The 14375-nt window shown below is 49.4% G+C and overlaps 1 protein-coding gene across 1 annotated transcript in view; it reads right to left on the reverse strand.

Moving 5' to 3' along the window:
• Window positions 1–14375, reverse strand: part of Nav2 (neuron navigator 2) — a 347498-nt gene that overhangs the window by 38531 nt on the left and 294592 nt on the right. The window contains 5 exon segments of the mRNA XM_013122863.3: window positions 3918–3992; window positions 4154–4177; window positions 4912–4964; window positions 9916–10104; window positions 11626–11786. Of these exon segments, the coding sequence (XP_012978317.2) occupies window positions 3918–3992; window positions 4154–4177; window positions 4912–4964; window positions 9916–10104; window positions 11626–11786 (502 nt within the window).

Here is a 14375-nt window from a genome sequence, read left to right on the forward strand (position 1 = left end):
AACACTGTCTTGAAAAACAAAACAAAATCAACAACAGCAACAAAAACCAATAGCCAGGTATGGTGGTACTTGCCTGTAATCCTAGCACTTGGAAGGCAGAGGCAAGCAGATCTTTATGAGTTTGAGGCCAGCCTGCTCTATATAGAGAGACCCTGTCTCAAATAAATAATAGGTAGATAAGTAAATAAATTGATAAACAGATAAACAAACCAATGTATATCTTGGAATTGAGAAATGCAGTGTCAAGGTCAAGAGATTATTATGCCCAAACTAAGCCTGTTTGTACTAGAGAGTAACAAACACTTGATGTGTCATGATTGATTGAGTCATCTGTTGGCTGAATGGGGAAATCTGAAAATGCCATTAAAACCAAGTCTACTGGGCTGGAAAGATGGCTCTGCAGCTAAGAGCACTTGCTACTCTTATAGAGGACACAGGTTCACTGCTCCTGCTGAGACGGATGCAGAGGACCAGGGGTGAGTCTGGAGAGTGAGTCCTGACCACCCTGTAAAAACCCAGAGGAAAAGGTCATCAATGCCCCAAGAGGAGGATAAACGTGGGATACAAGGGGGCAGGACTGTGGAATGGACCTGGATGTCAGCCTAAGGAGAGAACTGCAGAGTGACTCAACCGTTGTTCACTAGACTGGATGGGACCGAGACAGAAGACAGGCCAGGACCCTCTGCTGTCACGGTGCAGAAACACCAACACAGCAAGACTACACAGATGGTTTCTCTTCTATTACACTCCATATATCAGAAATAGAGAAAATGCCTCTGTTCTTTAGTTTACCTTGAATAGAGGGCAAAATATTTTTTAAGTAATTTATTTATTTTTATTTTATGTGCATTGGTGTTTGGCCTGCATGCATGTCTGTATGAGGGTGTCAGGTAACCTAGAATTATAGTCACAGACAGTTTGTGAGCCTCCACGTGGGTGCTGGGACTTGAACCCAGGTCCTCTGGAAGAGCAGTCAGTTCCTTTAACCACGGAGCCATTTCTGCAAAAGCCCTCCCCCCCACTTCTTGAGTCAGAGTCTCCTATCCTTTCTCAGGCTGGCCTGGTAGTCACTATATAGCCTAGGCTGGCCACAAGCTGGCATCCTTCTGCCTCAGTCTCCCAAGCATTAGGTCACCATGCAACTAAAGCCAATCAACTCAAGATGACATAACAGGTAGAGGAATTGGGTCAGTGCGCAGTGCGCTGTCCTCACCCAGCAGAGGAACAAGTGAAACGGGATGACTTGCATTCACTTTCAGTCTGCATCTGCATCCAGGGTCACCCACGATCCCTGGAACAGCGCTTCTTACTCAAACTGTGAAAGTGTCTGCAAGCTCAGAAGGCAGCCACTTAGCTCTGAAGGATCAGAGATCCTGTGTGGCTGGCGAGTCAAAGGGCTGTTTTTGTGTCCTGAGCAGCACAGCTATGAAAACACTGGGAGGTAGGGCTGTACAACATAATACAACAGCCTTCCCGCCAACTGCCGTTCTCACATTCCCGGGGAAAACAAATGGAGAGCTATGAAAACACCGGCCAGGGCAGCTCAGAGTAGCTTGTCCTAGGAAAACAAACACGGCTTGGTCTCCGAGAAAGATGGCAGATAATAAAACACTAGTGGCCGAGGTAGAGTGTGGAGTGTGGTAAGACTAAATATTTTCTTTAAAACCACCCTGCACTCAGCAGCTTTTGTGAGGTGCAACGCGCTTTGGGATAATATATGGGGTCTTACTCCAGTCCTTCTAGTACAGAGGGTAGCCACAGGCCAACACAGGGCTCCTGGTGGGATTAACCCAAGGTCACCGATAAGCAAAGCGACTTGGACTTGATGAAGAGTCAAGGGCAGCACTTGATGGCTTGCCTCAAATCATGAAGCTTTTCCTGGGGGCAGGGGTCACTGTCCACCTCCCTGGGTCTGCATTCAGTTATGGACTCGGGTGCGTACATCGGGGTTTTCCAATTAGAGGATGCATTCGGGATACCATTGCCACTTTTTGAACAGGAAGAATTCAAAGCCTGGAAACTCAGCTCTGAGACTGTTTCTAATGATGTCTTAGATGTATTATTATGTGTGTGTGTGTATACGCGTGCACACGCATGCGTGAGCACATGCATGCGTGTGAACATGTGTGTGCACCACACGGGTACCTGAAGAGGTCAGAAGGGGGCGTCAGACCTCCTGGAGGTGGAGTTACAGGTGGTTGTGAGCTATTTGACACGAATGCTAGGAACCTCCCTTGGGTCCTCGGGAAGAACAGTGAATGCTGTTAGCAGCTGAGTCATCCCTCCATTTTGATAGCCATGCTGATGATGGGGAGGGTGACATAGTGACCTGGTGTGTGTCAAGTTTGGGGGAAAACAGTCAGAGCTTGGGAGACCAAGCAATGATGAAGGGGGGTTACACTTCCCGGGCTTGTAATTAAGGGCGCTTCACGCTTCGTGTGCAGATTTGAAAGAGTCACACTTCCTGGAGTCAGTCAGGCTCAAGCAGGAATCGGCAGGGTAAGAACTGCAGGTAAATGACTACTCTGGAGCCCTGACTCACGCTCCTGGTCAAAGGAGACTAGCCTTTGAAGTGGCTTCCACTGTCTCCCGGGGTGCTCCTGTTGACGGACCCTGGTGCCTTGATCTATGTGCTGCTCTGAGGCTGGGCTGTAAACTCCTGGGCAGGAAGTCTGGCCTCGGAGCCTACCCTGCACCTCCCCAAACCTCAGGCTCTGCCTTCAGAGCCTCAGCCTCTCCGGGTCACAGCCCTGCCCTGACCCGCCCTCAGTGGGGCTTCTCTGTGGGTCTCCCAGATAGGGTGGGAGATCCTTGCCTCTCTTCTGTTTGGTCCAAATAAGCAAGCTTAGCCTCCACATTGGCAGGGTCCTCCCAAGAGTCCCAAAGCGCCACCCGACCGCTCGGACACTCATCTGTGCCTGGCCTTTCCTCTATACTGACTCCTCCCATGTCTCTCCAGGCGCTCCCGGCCTCAGCTACTACAGGTAAGCTACTCACAGTTCGCCGAGGACCTTGCGCTAACTGTTCACTTTGGTCAGGACGCCGCACCCTTCCACAGGACACCGATTCTGGTGTTACTTCCTTGGCCCCTCCCACCCACCACCAAGGTGTAGCTTGGTGTTTCTTTCACGGCCGTGGCAAGAAGGATCTCGCCCCAGGGAACTCGTTCACGGTGCCTCCCTCCTGGTCCTGAGCTGGCACAGGAAGGTGGCAGTGATTCTGCCTGCCTTGCTTTTGGACTCACAGCCCCGTGTTGCTGGCACTGGAGAGAACGGCCGGCAGTGGCGGGCACTGTGCGTGTTTGCAGCCTCAGACCACCAGCTATTTGTGATGCAGCCGCAGCTGCCGTTCTTCCCGTGACCCTCTGCGCTCCCGCCCCCCTTAAGACCACAGTTCTTCAGGAAGGGGAAGGGAAGGGAGTTAACACTTAAAAGACTGCAAGCCTTTGTCACCTCACCACACAGGGAGACGGCAATCATCCCGTTACACAGACTCAGGCGTCACAGAGGGGACCCCAAGACATGCTGCAAGCACCTCACCTGGCATCAGTGTTCACAGGACTAAGGACTATGTCCTTTTGAGCCCACAGAGTTACTTCTTGAGTGTCCAGAGACCCAGGTCCTCAGAGCAGTGCTCAGGAGTCCAATGGCTATTTCCTGTCCACCCTCCAGTCTCTCCTCTATCCCGTCCTTGGTTTCCACTTGTTTATATCCTGTCTCTAGATCCTACCCCGCCACACCCTTGGCTCCCTCCCTGTCCAGTACTGTCCACTTAGTCCTCTCCTCAGCTCCCATTCCAGCCCTGCCTCCCACCCACTGGGTTTCATCTCTGGCCCACCCCGCGATGTCCCTGGCTCCCACCGCGTATGCAGATGTGCGTGTACGCGTGTGAGCTCGTGCTCTCCAATGCGCACTCACATTTGCAGTCAGCTGGGTGGTCAGCGCAGACACCTTTTCCTGGGAGGCATCCAGCTCCCGTCGCAGCTTTCGAATCTACAGAAACAGGAGTACGGTTACTTGCTGGGGGAAGGGGGGGGGTAGAAACAGGAGTAAGGTTACTTGTTTGGGGTGGGGAGGGTAGTCCGTTTCCAGACTGAGATGGATGGAATTGACACTGACAGTGAAAGAGAATCCGACTGTAAACTGTTCCTTACCTCTGACTGGCATTTTTCTTCTGGCTGTAAACGAATCATAAAGAAAATCAGAATGACGAAGGAAAAAGAGCAATGCAGCCCAGCTGATGGGGACTGGTGAATTTGCAAACTTGGGAAAGCCTAGAAATTTTTTCTTTAGTATTTTTTATTTTTATGTGTATGAGTATTTGCATATATATATATATATATATATCTGGTATCCATGGAGGATAGACGAGGACATCGGGTTTCCTGGAACTAGAGCTACCATGTGGGAATTGAACCCAGGTCCTCTCTGGAAGAGCAGCAAGTGCTCATAACTGCTGAGCCATCTCCCCAGTCTCTGAAAGTCTAGATTTTGACTGGCTTCTTTTCTGGCATAATTCTATAAACTGGAACAATTAAATCCACCCATCAGAAAGGCCAAACACAAGAGCATAGTATTCTAATGAATTGGGAAGAATTTGATGTGCGCTCGCTGTGGTGACAAGGAGCCGCTGGGCTTCGTGCGAAGACGTGGATATAAGGTAGGGGCTCAGCTTTTACAGGGGGGCTGGGATCAGAACGCAGGTTCTCAGGCTTGTGCAACAAGCCCTTCACCCACTGAGCCCTCTCCCCAGCCCCAAGGGGGATGCCAGATAACAGCTGCTTCTCCTAGTGGTTGATCCATAACTGGGAGATGCTCTCTGCAGACGGTATGCTTGCAATTACTCTCCACACACCTGACAAAGCAGCGTGCGTGCGCACAGGCTCAGCCACTCAGGTTGATTCAGACTCACCGTGGAGTAGATGGAAGACGTGCTGGAGACCAAGGACAGGGAGGAGCCGTGAACTGTTGGAAGTAAATACACGGGTCAGCGGAGCAGCTGGCTGCCATGCAAAGGGAAGAGAGGAGGGAGGAGGCGGCGGCCAGCACTTCAGGACACCCCTGACTCAGCCTGGCTGTGACTGTCATCTTGGCCCCATACTTCCTGGGTTGTGCACAGGTCAGAGCCAGATATGAAATAATCCATTAAGGAAGTCATTTTTGTAGTACCACATTTTTCTCAACTAGCAAAATAACATATGACTCCGGAACCATATATTCATGTAACCAAACGTTCATACCAGCCAAGGTTCAAACGCGGGGCAACGTGGCTGTGGAGATTCTAACCGCGCTCTTCAGAGGCAGCCTGTGTCTGTTTCAGACTGCACCCACCCTTGTCCGAGGTACTCTTCAGGGTTGTGACTGTGTGGCAAAGCTGTCTTATTTCATACCCCACTAGACGCTTATAGATGAATATTTTGAATCTAAGGGTCTTTGGTCATAATAAATTCAGACAGCCTTGTAGCAGAGTATTAGTTGAAACCACATTTCTGCTGAAGTATAGGACTTGCATTTGTACAATGTCTACACATGATAGACAAGGGTGTTCTCCTTGCTTTGTAACCACAGGTTCTGAGTCAGAAACACACTCATGCACTGGTAGCATCCCTGCCACCTCCCGCGGGAGGGGCCTTTCCGCCATCTGCTCTCACTGTGAAGTGTGCTCTTTTCTGGGACTGGGCATTCAAGCTGCCCCTCTTCCAGGAAAGCTGACTCTTATTTTCTCAACAGCCTCCTAGCAACTTGTCTGGAAGGCAGACCTAGCCCTGTGTCAAGGCACGGAAGGTGTTTTAAGTGGATACAGCTTTCCCTGACCACTGGTGGGAAGCCTTATGTCCCCACATTCCACCAGAGTAGGGGCCCTCCCATGACCAAAACAGGCTGGAAACATCTCTACACACACTACGGAGTTCACCTGTCACCCCAGCGGCATGCTCAACCCCTCTTAGTAGAAGCTGTCTTCCAGCAAGATATCGACAAACAGTTCCGTCTGGCACTTGGGGAAACTGCCTAGGGCATGTCTAATAAATCTCCCTTGACCTCACACACTTCCTTTGTGTATTCCTCTCACCCAAGGCGATGCTGCTACCCTGGGCTTCTTTCCCAGACGCACTCCTGATGGCGCTGGCTGCTTTCAAGTCTCTGCCAGTACAGCTCTCCGTCTGGGGGTGCTTCTAAACCCAGGGGGTGCTTCTAAACCCTACCTGCCTCAAACCAACCTATGTCTGAGGCCGGGGCTCCACCACAATTCACATCCACCCTTCCAGGTAATGCAGGTTCTAGATCTTCTCCAGGTTTTTCTACTAAGCATGACTCATCTGACTCACACCCCATAAAAAAGCAGGCTAAGGTGTTAATGGCCAATAATGGCTTTCTGTGCTAACATGCCCATGGGATCAGAAGTACCAAGGCACTTCTGTGTGACAGACTGAAGCGGACAGAGTGCCTGGGAGGCCTGTTGGTAAAAGAGACACGGGGATCATATTAGTCGCCCCCAGCCACACCAGCGGGGCTGGCTCGGAGGCCTCAGTATAGCAGCACACAAACTCTGGCTATGTTTTGTCTCCCGGGTTTTCAGTCTCCGGCAGTCAGGACCAGCTTAGGGACTCAGCAGGGGAGGCACATCTGGCACGTTTCAAGTGGAGGTCATTACTTTGCTCTGTAATTAATGCCTCTCACTTGGAAATCGGTAACGGCAAGGCTATGATCCAAAGAAACAACCTCCTTGACGTTCTGAGCCCCCACCAACCAGAACGCGGCTTGCCTGAATTGCTGGGGCTGGCAGAACTTGAAGATGTGAATCAAGCCTGGGGGAGGGGGGGGAGGGCGAGGGGGCGTGGACATGAATCCTCCCAGACTGTGAGAGTTTCATCTCCAAAACCACTAGAGCATGATGGTGGTTCTCACTGTACCTCCAGAATTCCACAGCTGGACAGACAAAGATTGTCTAAGTCTGGAACGCGAGTGACAGGACTTGCTTAAGGCTCATACCATTCAAGTGCAGGATCTGCTTTCCAGTAACCTGCTTTGGTAAGTCCTGGTTTTCACTTTTTTTTGTTTGTTTGTTTTGGTTTTTCGAGACAGGGTTTCTCTGTATTGTTTTGGAGGTTGTCCTGGAACTCACAGAGATCTGCCTGCCTCTGCCATCCGAGTGCTGGGATTAAAGGCATGCGCCACCAACGCCTTGCCTGGTTTTCACTTTTGAAAATCCTTCTGGTGAGCTGGTAAGATGGTTTAGTTGGTAAGGGTGTTTGATACCAAACCTGATGAACAAGAGTTCTCTACCCGGGACCCATGGAGGAAGGAAAGAACCAACTCCTAAAAGCCGTTCTCTGACTTCCACGTGTATGGCATGGCACACACAACAGAAAATCTTTAGTTTTTAATTAAGTTTAAAGTTTCTAAACAGGGGTTTTCTGAGTAGCCCTGGCTGTTCTGGAACTCACTCTGTAGACCACACTGGCCTTGAATTCAAAGATCTGCCTGCCTTTGCCTCCCAACCTTAAAAAGTTCTTAAGTCTAAAAAGAACTTTTGGTGTGTTTTGTAATGCATTTCTAATCCCTTTGTGTGATCTTCCAATAGGCACAAAATTGAGGACCTGTGAGCCACCCTATGTGGGTGCTAAGAACCAGACTCCTACCCTCTGCATCAGTAGTACATGCTTTTAACTGCTCTTAACCTCTGAGCCTCGCTCCAGCCCCAACATCCATTTTAAAGATACCTCCAGCGTCTCTTAAGTGTACCTATGCCAAAGGTGACTTTGGTAGTATATCATGTCTATGGTACTGAACTTACCTGGAATACTTCAAAAGGCTGCCCCTGATCTACATGGCTACGACTCCCATTGCCTCAAATGTTGTTAAGTGCTCACTAAACTGCATAATCTCACAAACATCTGTGCTAATGCTCCCTAAGCTTCAATCCTGCTTCACAGCATAAAATAAACATTTCCAGGATGGTCTACCTGGCCAGGCATGAGATCTGACTCCCCTACAGCACTGGATTCTTCTACAACACTGGTAATTTATCAAGTCAAAATGAAACAAACAAACAAAAAACTACACTCAAGGGAGTTAAAAACCCAATTATACAAGTCCCGTTCTGTTTCTGTTATGTAACAACCTTGCAAGGAATAAACCCAATTGAATGGCAAAGTTCCCAAAGAAGAAGAGGCCACATCTACGCGGTGCAGTAACACATCGCTGCCTGTGTAGTTCGGCTCCACGTTACCATGAACCGTGTTACTACAAAAGTATAGATGATGCTTGTGGGAATGCAGGTCTACTTGCTATATGATATCCCAGATGGTCTGCAATCATGCTGCCTGATTCCACACAGACTGCCTGATAGCTAGCTGAGGATGACTCTCGATGGTCCCTGGCCTTTGTGGGGGCCAAGTATACTTGTCAGGACAAGTTTTGGTACTATTTCATGATTACTGCAGGCTTATACATGGCAGATGATGAGGACAGCACAGAACACATTCCACAGGAACTGTCCCCAGGGACAGAGGGAGACTCACCATATCTATTGTTGGCCAATCGGGGACTAGGAAAATACCCTAAGACAAATTTCCTCCTCCGTTGCCTTAGGACTGGTATGTGCTCTATGGTGCTGCTCAGAGCCATCACAGCACAGATCGCCAGACTTTAAATCTAACGAAAGGCCCCTAGTCACCCAGGCTCCCCTCCTCCTTAATCTTCCAGCCCAGCAGTTTCCATATAAGGGATTACAAACTTGCCCTTCTGGGGGCTACAGGGGACATAAATCTTGGGAGAGCCCCAAGTCACCAAGATTAGCCAACAAGCAAGTGCTCCGTCACTCAAGTCCTTTAAGCTTTTCTTAGAAAGAAAGCTGAGAGGCAGAAGATTATACCTTGAATCTCCTTCCTTATGATTTGAAATTTCTTATTGGAAGTACACTGAGCCTATACCCCACTGAGGGGATCGTCAATGAGTCACCCCTACATTCTCTTCTGCTGTTACCAAAAAGGTTTCAGTAGAGACAGAGTCCCACTGGGCTCCGCTTGTCCTTGAATTCTCATCCTTGGCTGGCAGCCATCAGGAAACCAACGTGGGTGTCAGCCCACAGGCCACAACGCACAATAACGTAACTGTGCTAACATTTACATGCATTATCTTTTCACTCTTATAGCTCCATAAGCTGAACGCTATTATTACTTTCATTTTTATAGAGAAAAGGGAACAAAGCGGTAAGTATCTTGCCTAAGCTCTTGAGCCCAAGGAGGAGTAGAGTTGGGGTTCATCCTTGGCCAGCCCAACTCCACTCTCTTTTATCACTCCTTGCTGAGCCTGCTCTCAGCCTCCCCCAAACCCAGTGTTTGGAGAATGGGGCTCCCTAAGGCAATGTCTCCGGTGAAGGAACAGAGGGTGAGAGAAATGAAGTGAGTTGAAGGTAGCTGACAAAGTAGCCCCCAGAACTTTCCTTCCAAAACGCTGATGAAAACAAACAAAGCTATAAATGTCCGTGGCTGGACCAGCCCAAGAAGGAAAAGGGTAAAAACTGAGACTCCACATCTCGAGAAAAGCTGGAAAACACTAGATGCAAACAGGGCTGCCCGCCCCCAGAGCTGCAGGGCACGGGGAGCTGAACTCAGTGCAGTTCTCTGCCAACGGAGTGAGCCAGCGGCTGGGCTTCAAGATGGAGATGCATGCCAAGAAGTCATGGCCCGAGGCCAGGAGAGAGGGGAGCCTCGGGCAGAACTCAGTCAATGCTGAGGGTCTGCAATATTTGCAGAGGCCTCCTCCCTCAGCTTCCTGAAAGGTTACCCAAGGGTCAGATCTTCCTAGTGAGAGCCCCTCATCCCCACCCCAGAGTTGTAGTGAGCAGAGGAGGGAGCAGCGTCGAGTATACCATGCCAAGGGACCAGGTTGGGGGAGCTCCTCCATCCCTTACCTTCCTCAAATCCATCCCGGAAGGAGCCCGACCGACTCATTGTTCTGCTCTTCTCGTCCAGAGACATGGAGCTGTTCCGGAAGCGGCTGTCAGTGTAGGGGTCATACTGGCCATCTGCATTGGACAGGCTGTGGGTCCTCAGCATCGTGGGGTTGGACAAGCTCATCTGGGTGACAGTGGTGGGACTTGCTGGAACCAGAGGAGCAGAATGAGATACTGGATGTCCATACTTCTGCTTGAATCCCAGCCGGGTACCACGCAGTGGCTGCTTATCGCCAGCAGTGTGTGTGCCTGCCAACTTCACTCCCTTGTCTATTTCTAAAAGGTAGTCGCATCAGCATTTGAGTTACAGGCTTAGAGCTAAAAATATGGGAGGGAAGGTGGGTCAGTTCCAAAGCAAGGCTCGGGGCCCCACGTTCCAACTTGGCACGTTCAGGCAGGCCAGTGTCACCTTCCAGGCATGAGCTAATTACTCCCCGGGTTCATCTGAAACAATCCTCTGTAAAGCCAAAAGCCCAAAATAGTCCAAATAGGCTTTTGATCAGATAGGAAGCGTTTGCACATGACAAGAACCTCTTGCTGCAAAGAGTTATGGCTGGGAAAGAACACTACAAACATAGGTCTCACGGCCTCAGACAGGGATCATCCCACAGCATGCACAGAGCGGCAAGGCAAGGATGCAACGTCCCTGAGCTAAGCTGAGCTTTCTCATCCAAAGTCCCGTCCATGTTAGCAATGCGCACTGCACTCAAAGGCACGCATTCAGTAGAGTGGAATTACATGCCCATGATTACAAGACACACACACATCATTAGACTAAATGCAAAGTCTAGAATATTCAGAAAAGCTGCCTGCTGTTCTAAACATTGAGACCAGCACCCCTTCCTGTGACTGTATAGTCCTCAAGATCAATTCTCTTCCACTGTTTGCTGATTCACTACAAAGCTTTGGACTGTTCTTTTATATCCTGTCTGTTGGTTCTGCACCTATGTGTCTGTATCTAATAGAGAATCCCTCAGCATTCCAGCAGACATACACACACACACACACACACACACACACACACACAGTGTGTCAGTCAACACATTATGTAGGCAGCAGCCATTTCAAAGAACACTTGTTCATTAAAACTTATTTTTCACTTGCTAAAGCAATGAGGAATGGTTTGGAAAACTGATTTTTCCACAGGTCCGAGAAGCCTAATGTACCCTGAATAGTGGGATAGTACAAGCCACTGCTCGAATCTTACTTATCCTCGCTGCAGGAAAAAGACTACATTGGGTGTGTCTGACCTTTAGATTTTATGACAGGAGGCTGTCATCTACAGAGTCCATACTCCATGCAGTACAACTGAGTTATGACAACCTCCCATGCCAGTCCGTGGTGTGTACTTTAATCCCAGCATCTGAATTCAAGCCCAGCCTGGTCTGCAGAATGAGTTCCAGAATAGACAGGGCTACGCAAAGAAATCCTGTCTCAAAACAACAGCAACAAAACCCTTCACACATACGTAAACGTTGGCCTCATTTGTGGCCATCCTAAATCACACGTGACCCAGGGGCCAGATGTGACTGAAAAGTACTCAGATTTTTTGCAGTTTCCCGTTTCCTTGACTGCACTGCTGAGAGCTGATCAGATACCGAGGAGGATGTGGTCACACGCTTGTTTCAAAACACAAGTCAGCGTCTGCCCCGCAGAGTGGCTACTCACCAAGCTGGGAGAAGTTGAATCTTGTTCCGGAGGGAGAAGTGACACTAGAGCCAGAGGAAAAGGGGGAGTTGGCGGCAGTGTCCTGCAGGCCCCCAGCAGAGTGGGACCGCAACCATTCTTTGGCGTCTTCCTGTGTGCGAAGCTGGGAGGTGGGAGTGTACCTGGAGACAGAAACCAGGCTGGAATGAACAGCACTTACGAAAATACATTTCCCACAGCTGATGAGGGCTATGTAAAAAGAAAAACTATATTTAAGACGGGGGTGGGGGGTGAGAGACACACATCACTACACACCCTGAAACTTATGAAGTTTCTCAAAAAAATTTTTTTGTACTTGGCTGCATCTGGGGAAAATTATAATTCCTTTCAGCTTAAGGGGAACACCTAAAGGGAGAAAGACTAAGAATGTTCAAAAGAGGCATCCCTGGGTGTGACTGGGACATGCTAGTTCATGACAGGGTCGCCTCAAAGCCCCCTCCTTGACAGGATGAGCAGCAAGAGTTGTTGTTGGAGTTCGAGGAGGTTTTTAATGAGCTGACTGCTGGCATCTATCTGCACACACTGATGAACGGCCTGGAATCGTGGTGGCCAGTGGGTGGATTTGGAGAGCCCTGCGGTGCTAGTGTTTACAATGGCTGCTGTGGTTTTTCCGAGGCAGGGTCTCGTATAGCCCAGGCTGTCCTTGAACTTGCTATGTAGCTAAAGATGACCTTCAACTTCTGATCCTCCCGTCTCTATCTCCCAAGGACTGGTATTTCAGGCATGTCAAATCATGCATACTTTATAAAATACTGGGGGGGGGCGGCGCCACGACACTGAACCCAGGGCTTCTCACCGCCTGCTACAAAAGCAGTCAAACACACATCCCCAGACCCTCAACTGCTACAATGTAGCACTGACAGATTTCATGAAGACAGCCCCATACTGGTGTGTGTTAAATATGGGGAGCCTTCAGAAGTCATGCGGTCTAACTCCTTGGGCATTCCAAAAGCGGACTGGAATATTTACTGAGCATCTCTGATGGGTGGGTGCCTCTATGGGCGTCATCTCCCGGAGGCTTTAGATTTAACAGTGAGGTAACACTGGGTCCTGCTATATGCTCTGGGAAGCTGGGGGCCAGAGCTGAGATTCTAATTCATGCTTGTCTGACTGCAAAACTCTAGTCGCTTCCTACTTTTCTCACAGGCAGCATCTGGGACTGCTGCACCGTCCACATGGTCGGGGCACCCTCCGATTTAGGTGCATTGAGTACCTGTGAATAGTTGTCACACAGCCCCATCCTAAATGCTTAGACAATCAATTTTAAAAATCCGGGGCTAGTGGAGTGGTGGTGGTACATGCCTTTAATCCCAGCACTCAGGAGGCAGAGGCAGGTGGATCTCTGTGAGTTTGAGGTCAGCCTGGTCTACACAGAGAGTTCCAGGACAGCCACCACAGAGAAACCCTGTCTCAAAAATCCAACACCAAAAATAAATGATAAACAAACTCAGGACCATATAACATTACTAGATCTACTACATACACGAGCACAGTATTTCCAAAGGTAACTATTTAGACATTAGCTCCCTCTTTGGGTAACAGTGGGTTGTGAAAACGGCTCAGTTGGTGGAGTGCATACTTAGGGCACAGGAAGCCATGGGTTCTACATGCAGCACAGCGAAAACTAGGTATGTCGGTACTCGCTGGCAATTCCAGCACTTAAGAAGTGGAAGCAGGAGGATCCTAAGTTCAAAGGTCACCTCGGCTACATAGCAAGTTCAAGGACAGCCTGGGCTCTGTAAGACCCAGTCTCACTCAAGGGGCGATGGCGGCATCCAACACTCGTTTGCATATCTAGCTGACACACAAGGCCGTGGTGCAGAACTCTGCTGGGAGGCACGGACACGAGCCTTCTTGTCTTGATACCCATGCTAATAAGCTTTGAAAAGTTCTGGGTCTCGAAGAGCTGTGGGCTACTAACTAGAGACACACAAGACAGCAACAACAAGACATTTCATTCCAAGTTGCTTTTTCAAGGGAAAGAATGTAGCACGCAGTGCAGGGTGAAGCCGAGGCTACAGATAACAAGGCTTTTGGGAAGCAGCACTTTCAGAAGTCCACGGGGCGTGTGAGCAAAGTGGAGCGATCGGGCTGGAGATGTGATGGACATGATCCGAGCAACGTCGACTTAGAGCATCCTGTTTCACCAAGATAAGCGGCCCAGGCCCAACTTACTATGCATGGAAAGTCATTCTTTTCTGGTGGTCTCTCTCTCTCTCTCTCTCTCTTTTTTTTTTTTGTACTTTCCACCAAAAACAATCATATCCATGAATTGGTAGGTGTTGATAACCGACCCAATCACTGATTAGGACATTAAGAGAACTCTTTCAGCATTTTATAGCCACAAAGGTTATTTTTTCAAGCGAACTATTATTATTAATTATTACTGCTATTATTTGGTGGCGCTGGGGATTAGACCCATAACCTTATGCATGGCAGGCTGACTCTCTAGTCTGGGAGAAGCTAGGAGTTTTAAATGGGGGCAGCTAAGAAAGCAGCATGCTGTAAGTCATGTTCTCCTCTGAGAGCGGCTGTGCGTACAGACATTCATGAAGTGCCCAGCGTCCCTCCTGCTGGCCCCCAGGAGCGGTCACTGCTCCCAGCTCCAGGCTGCGGCCGGCTGTGAGATGGCTACGTCACATGAAGCTTCACAAAGCACAGACCGTGCTCAAGCAAGTAAGCCACAAATGGAGGGATGAGGAGGAGAGGGG

The sequence above is a fragment of the Mesocricetus auratus genome, unplaced genomic scaffold (assembly GCF_017639785.1).
Source record: "Mesocricetus auratus isolate SY011 unplaced genomic scaffold, BCM_Maur_2.0 Super-Scaffold_100030, whole genome shotgun sequence".
NCBI lineage: Eukaryota > Metazoa > Chordata > Mammalia > Rodentia > Cricetidae > Mesocricetus > Mesocricetus auratus.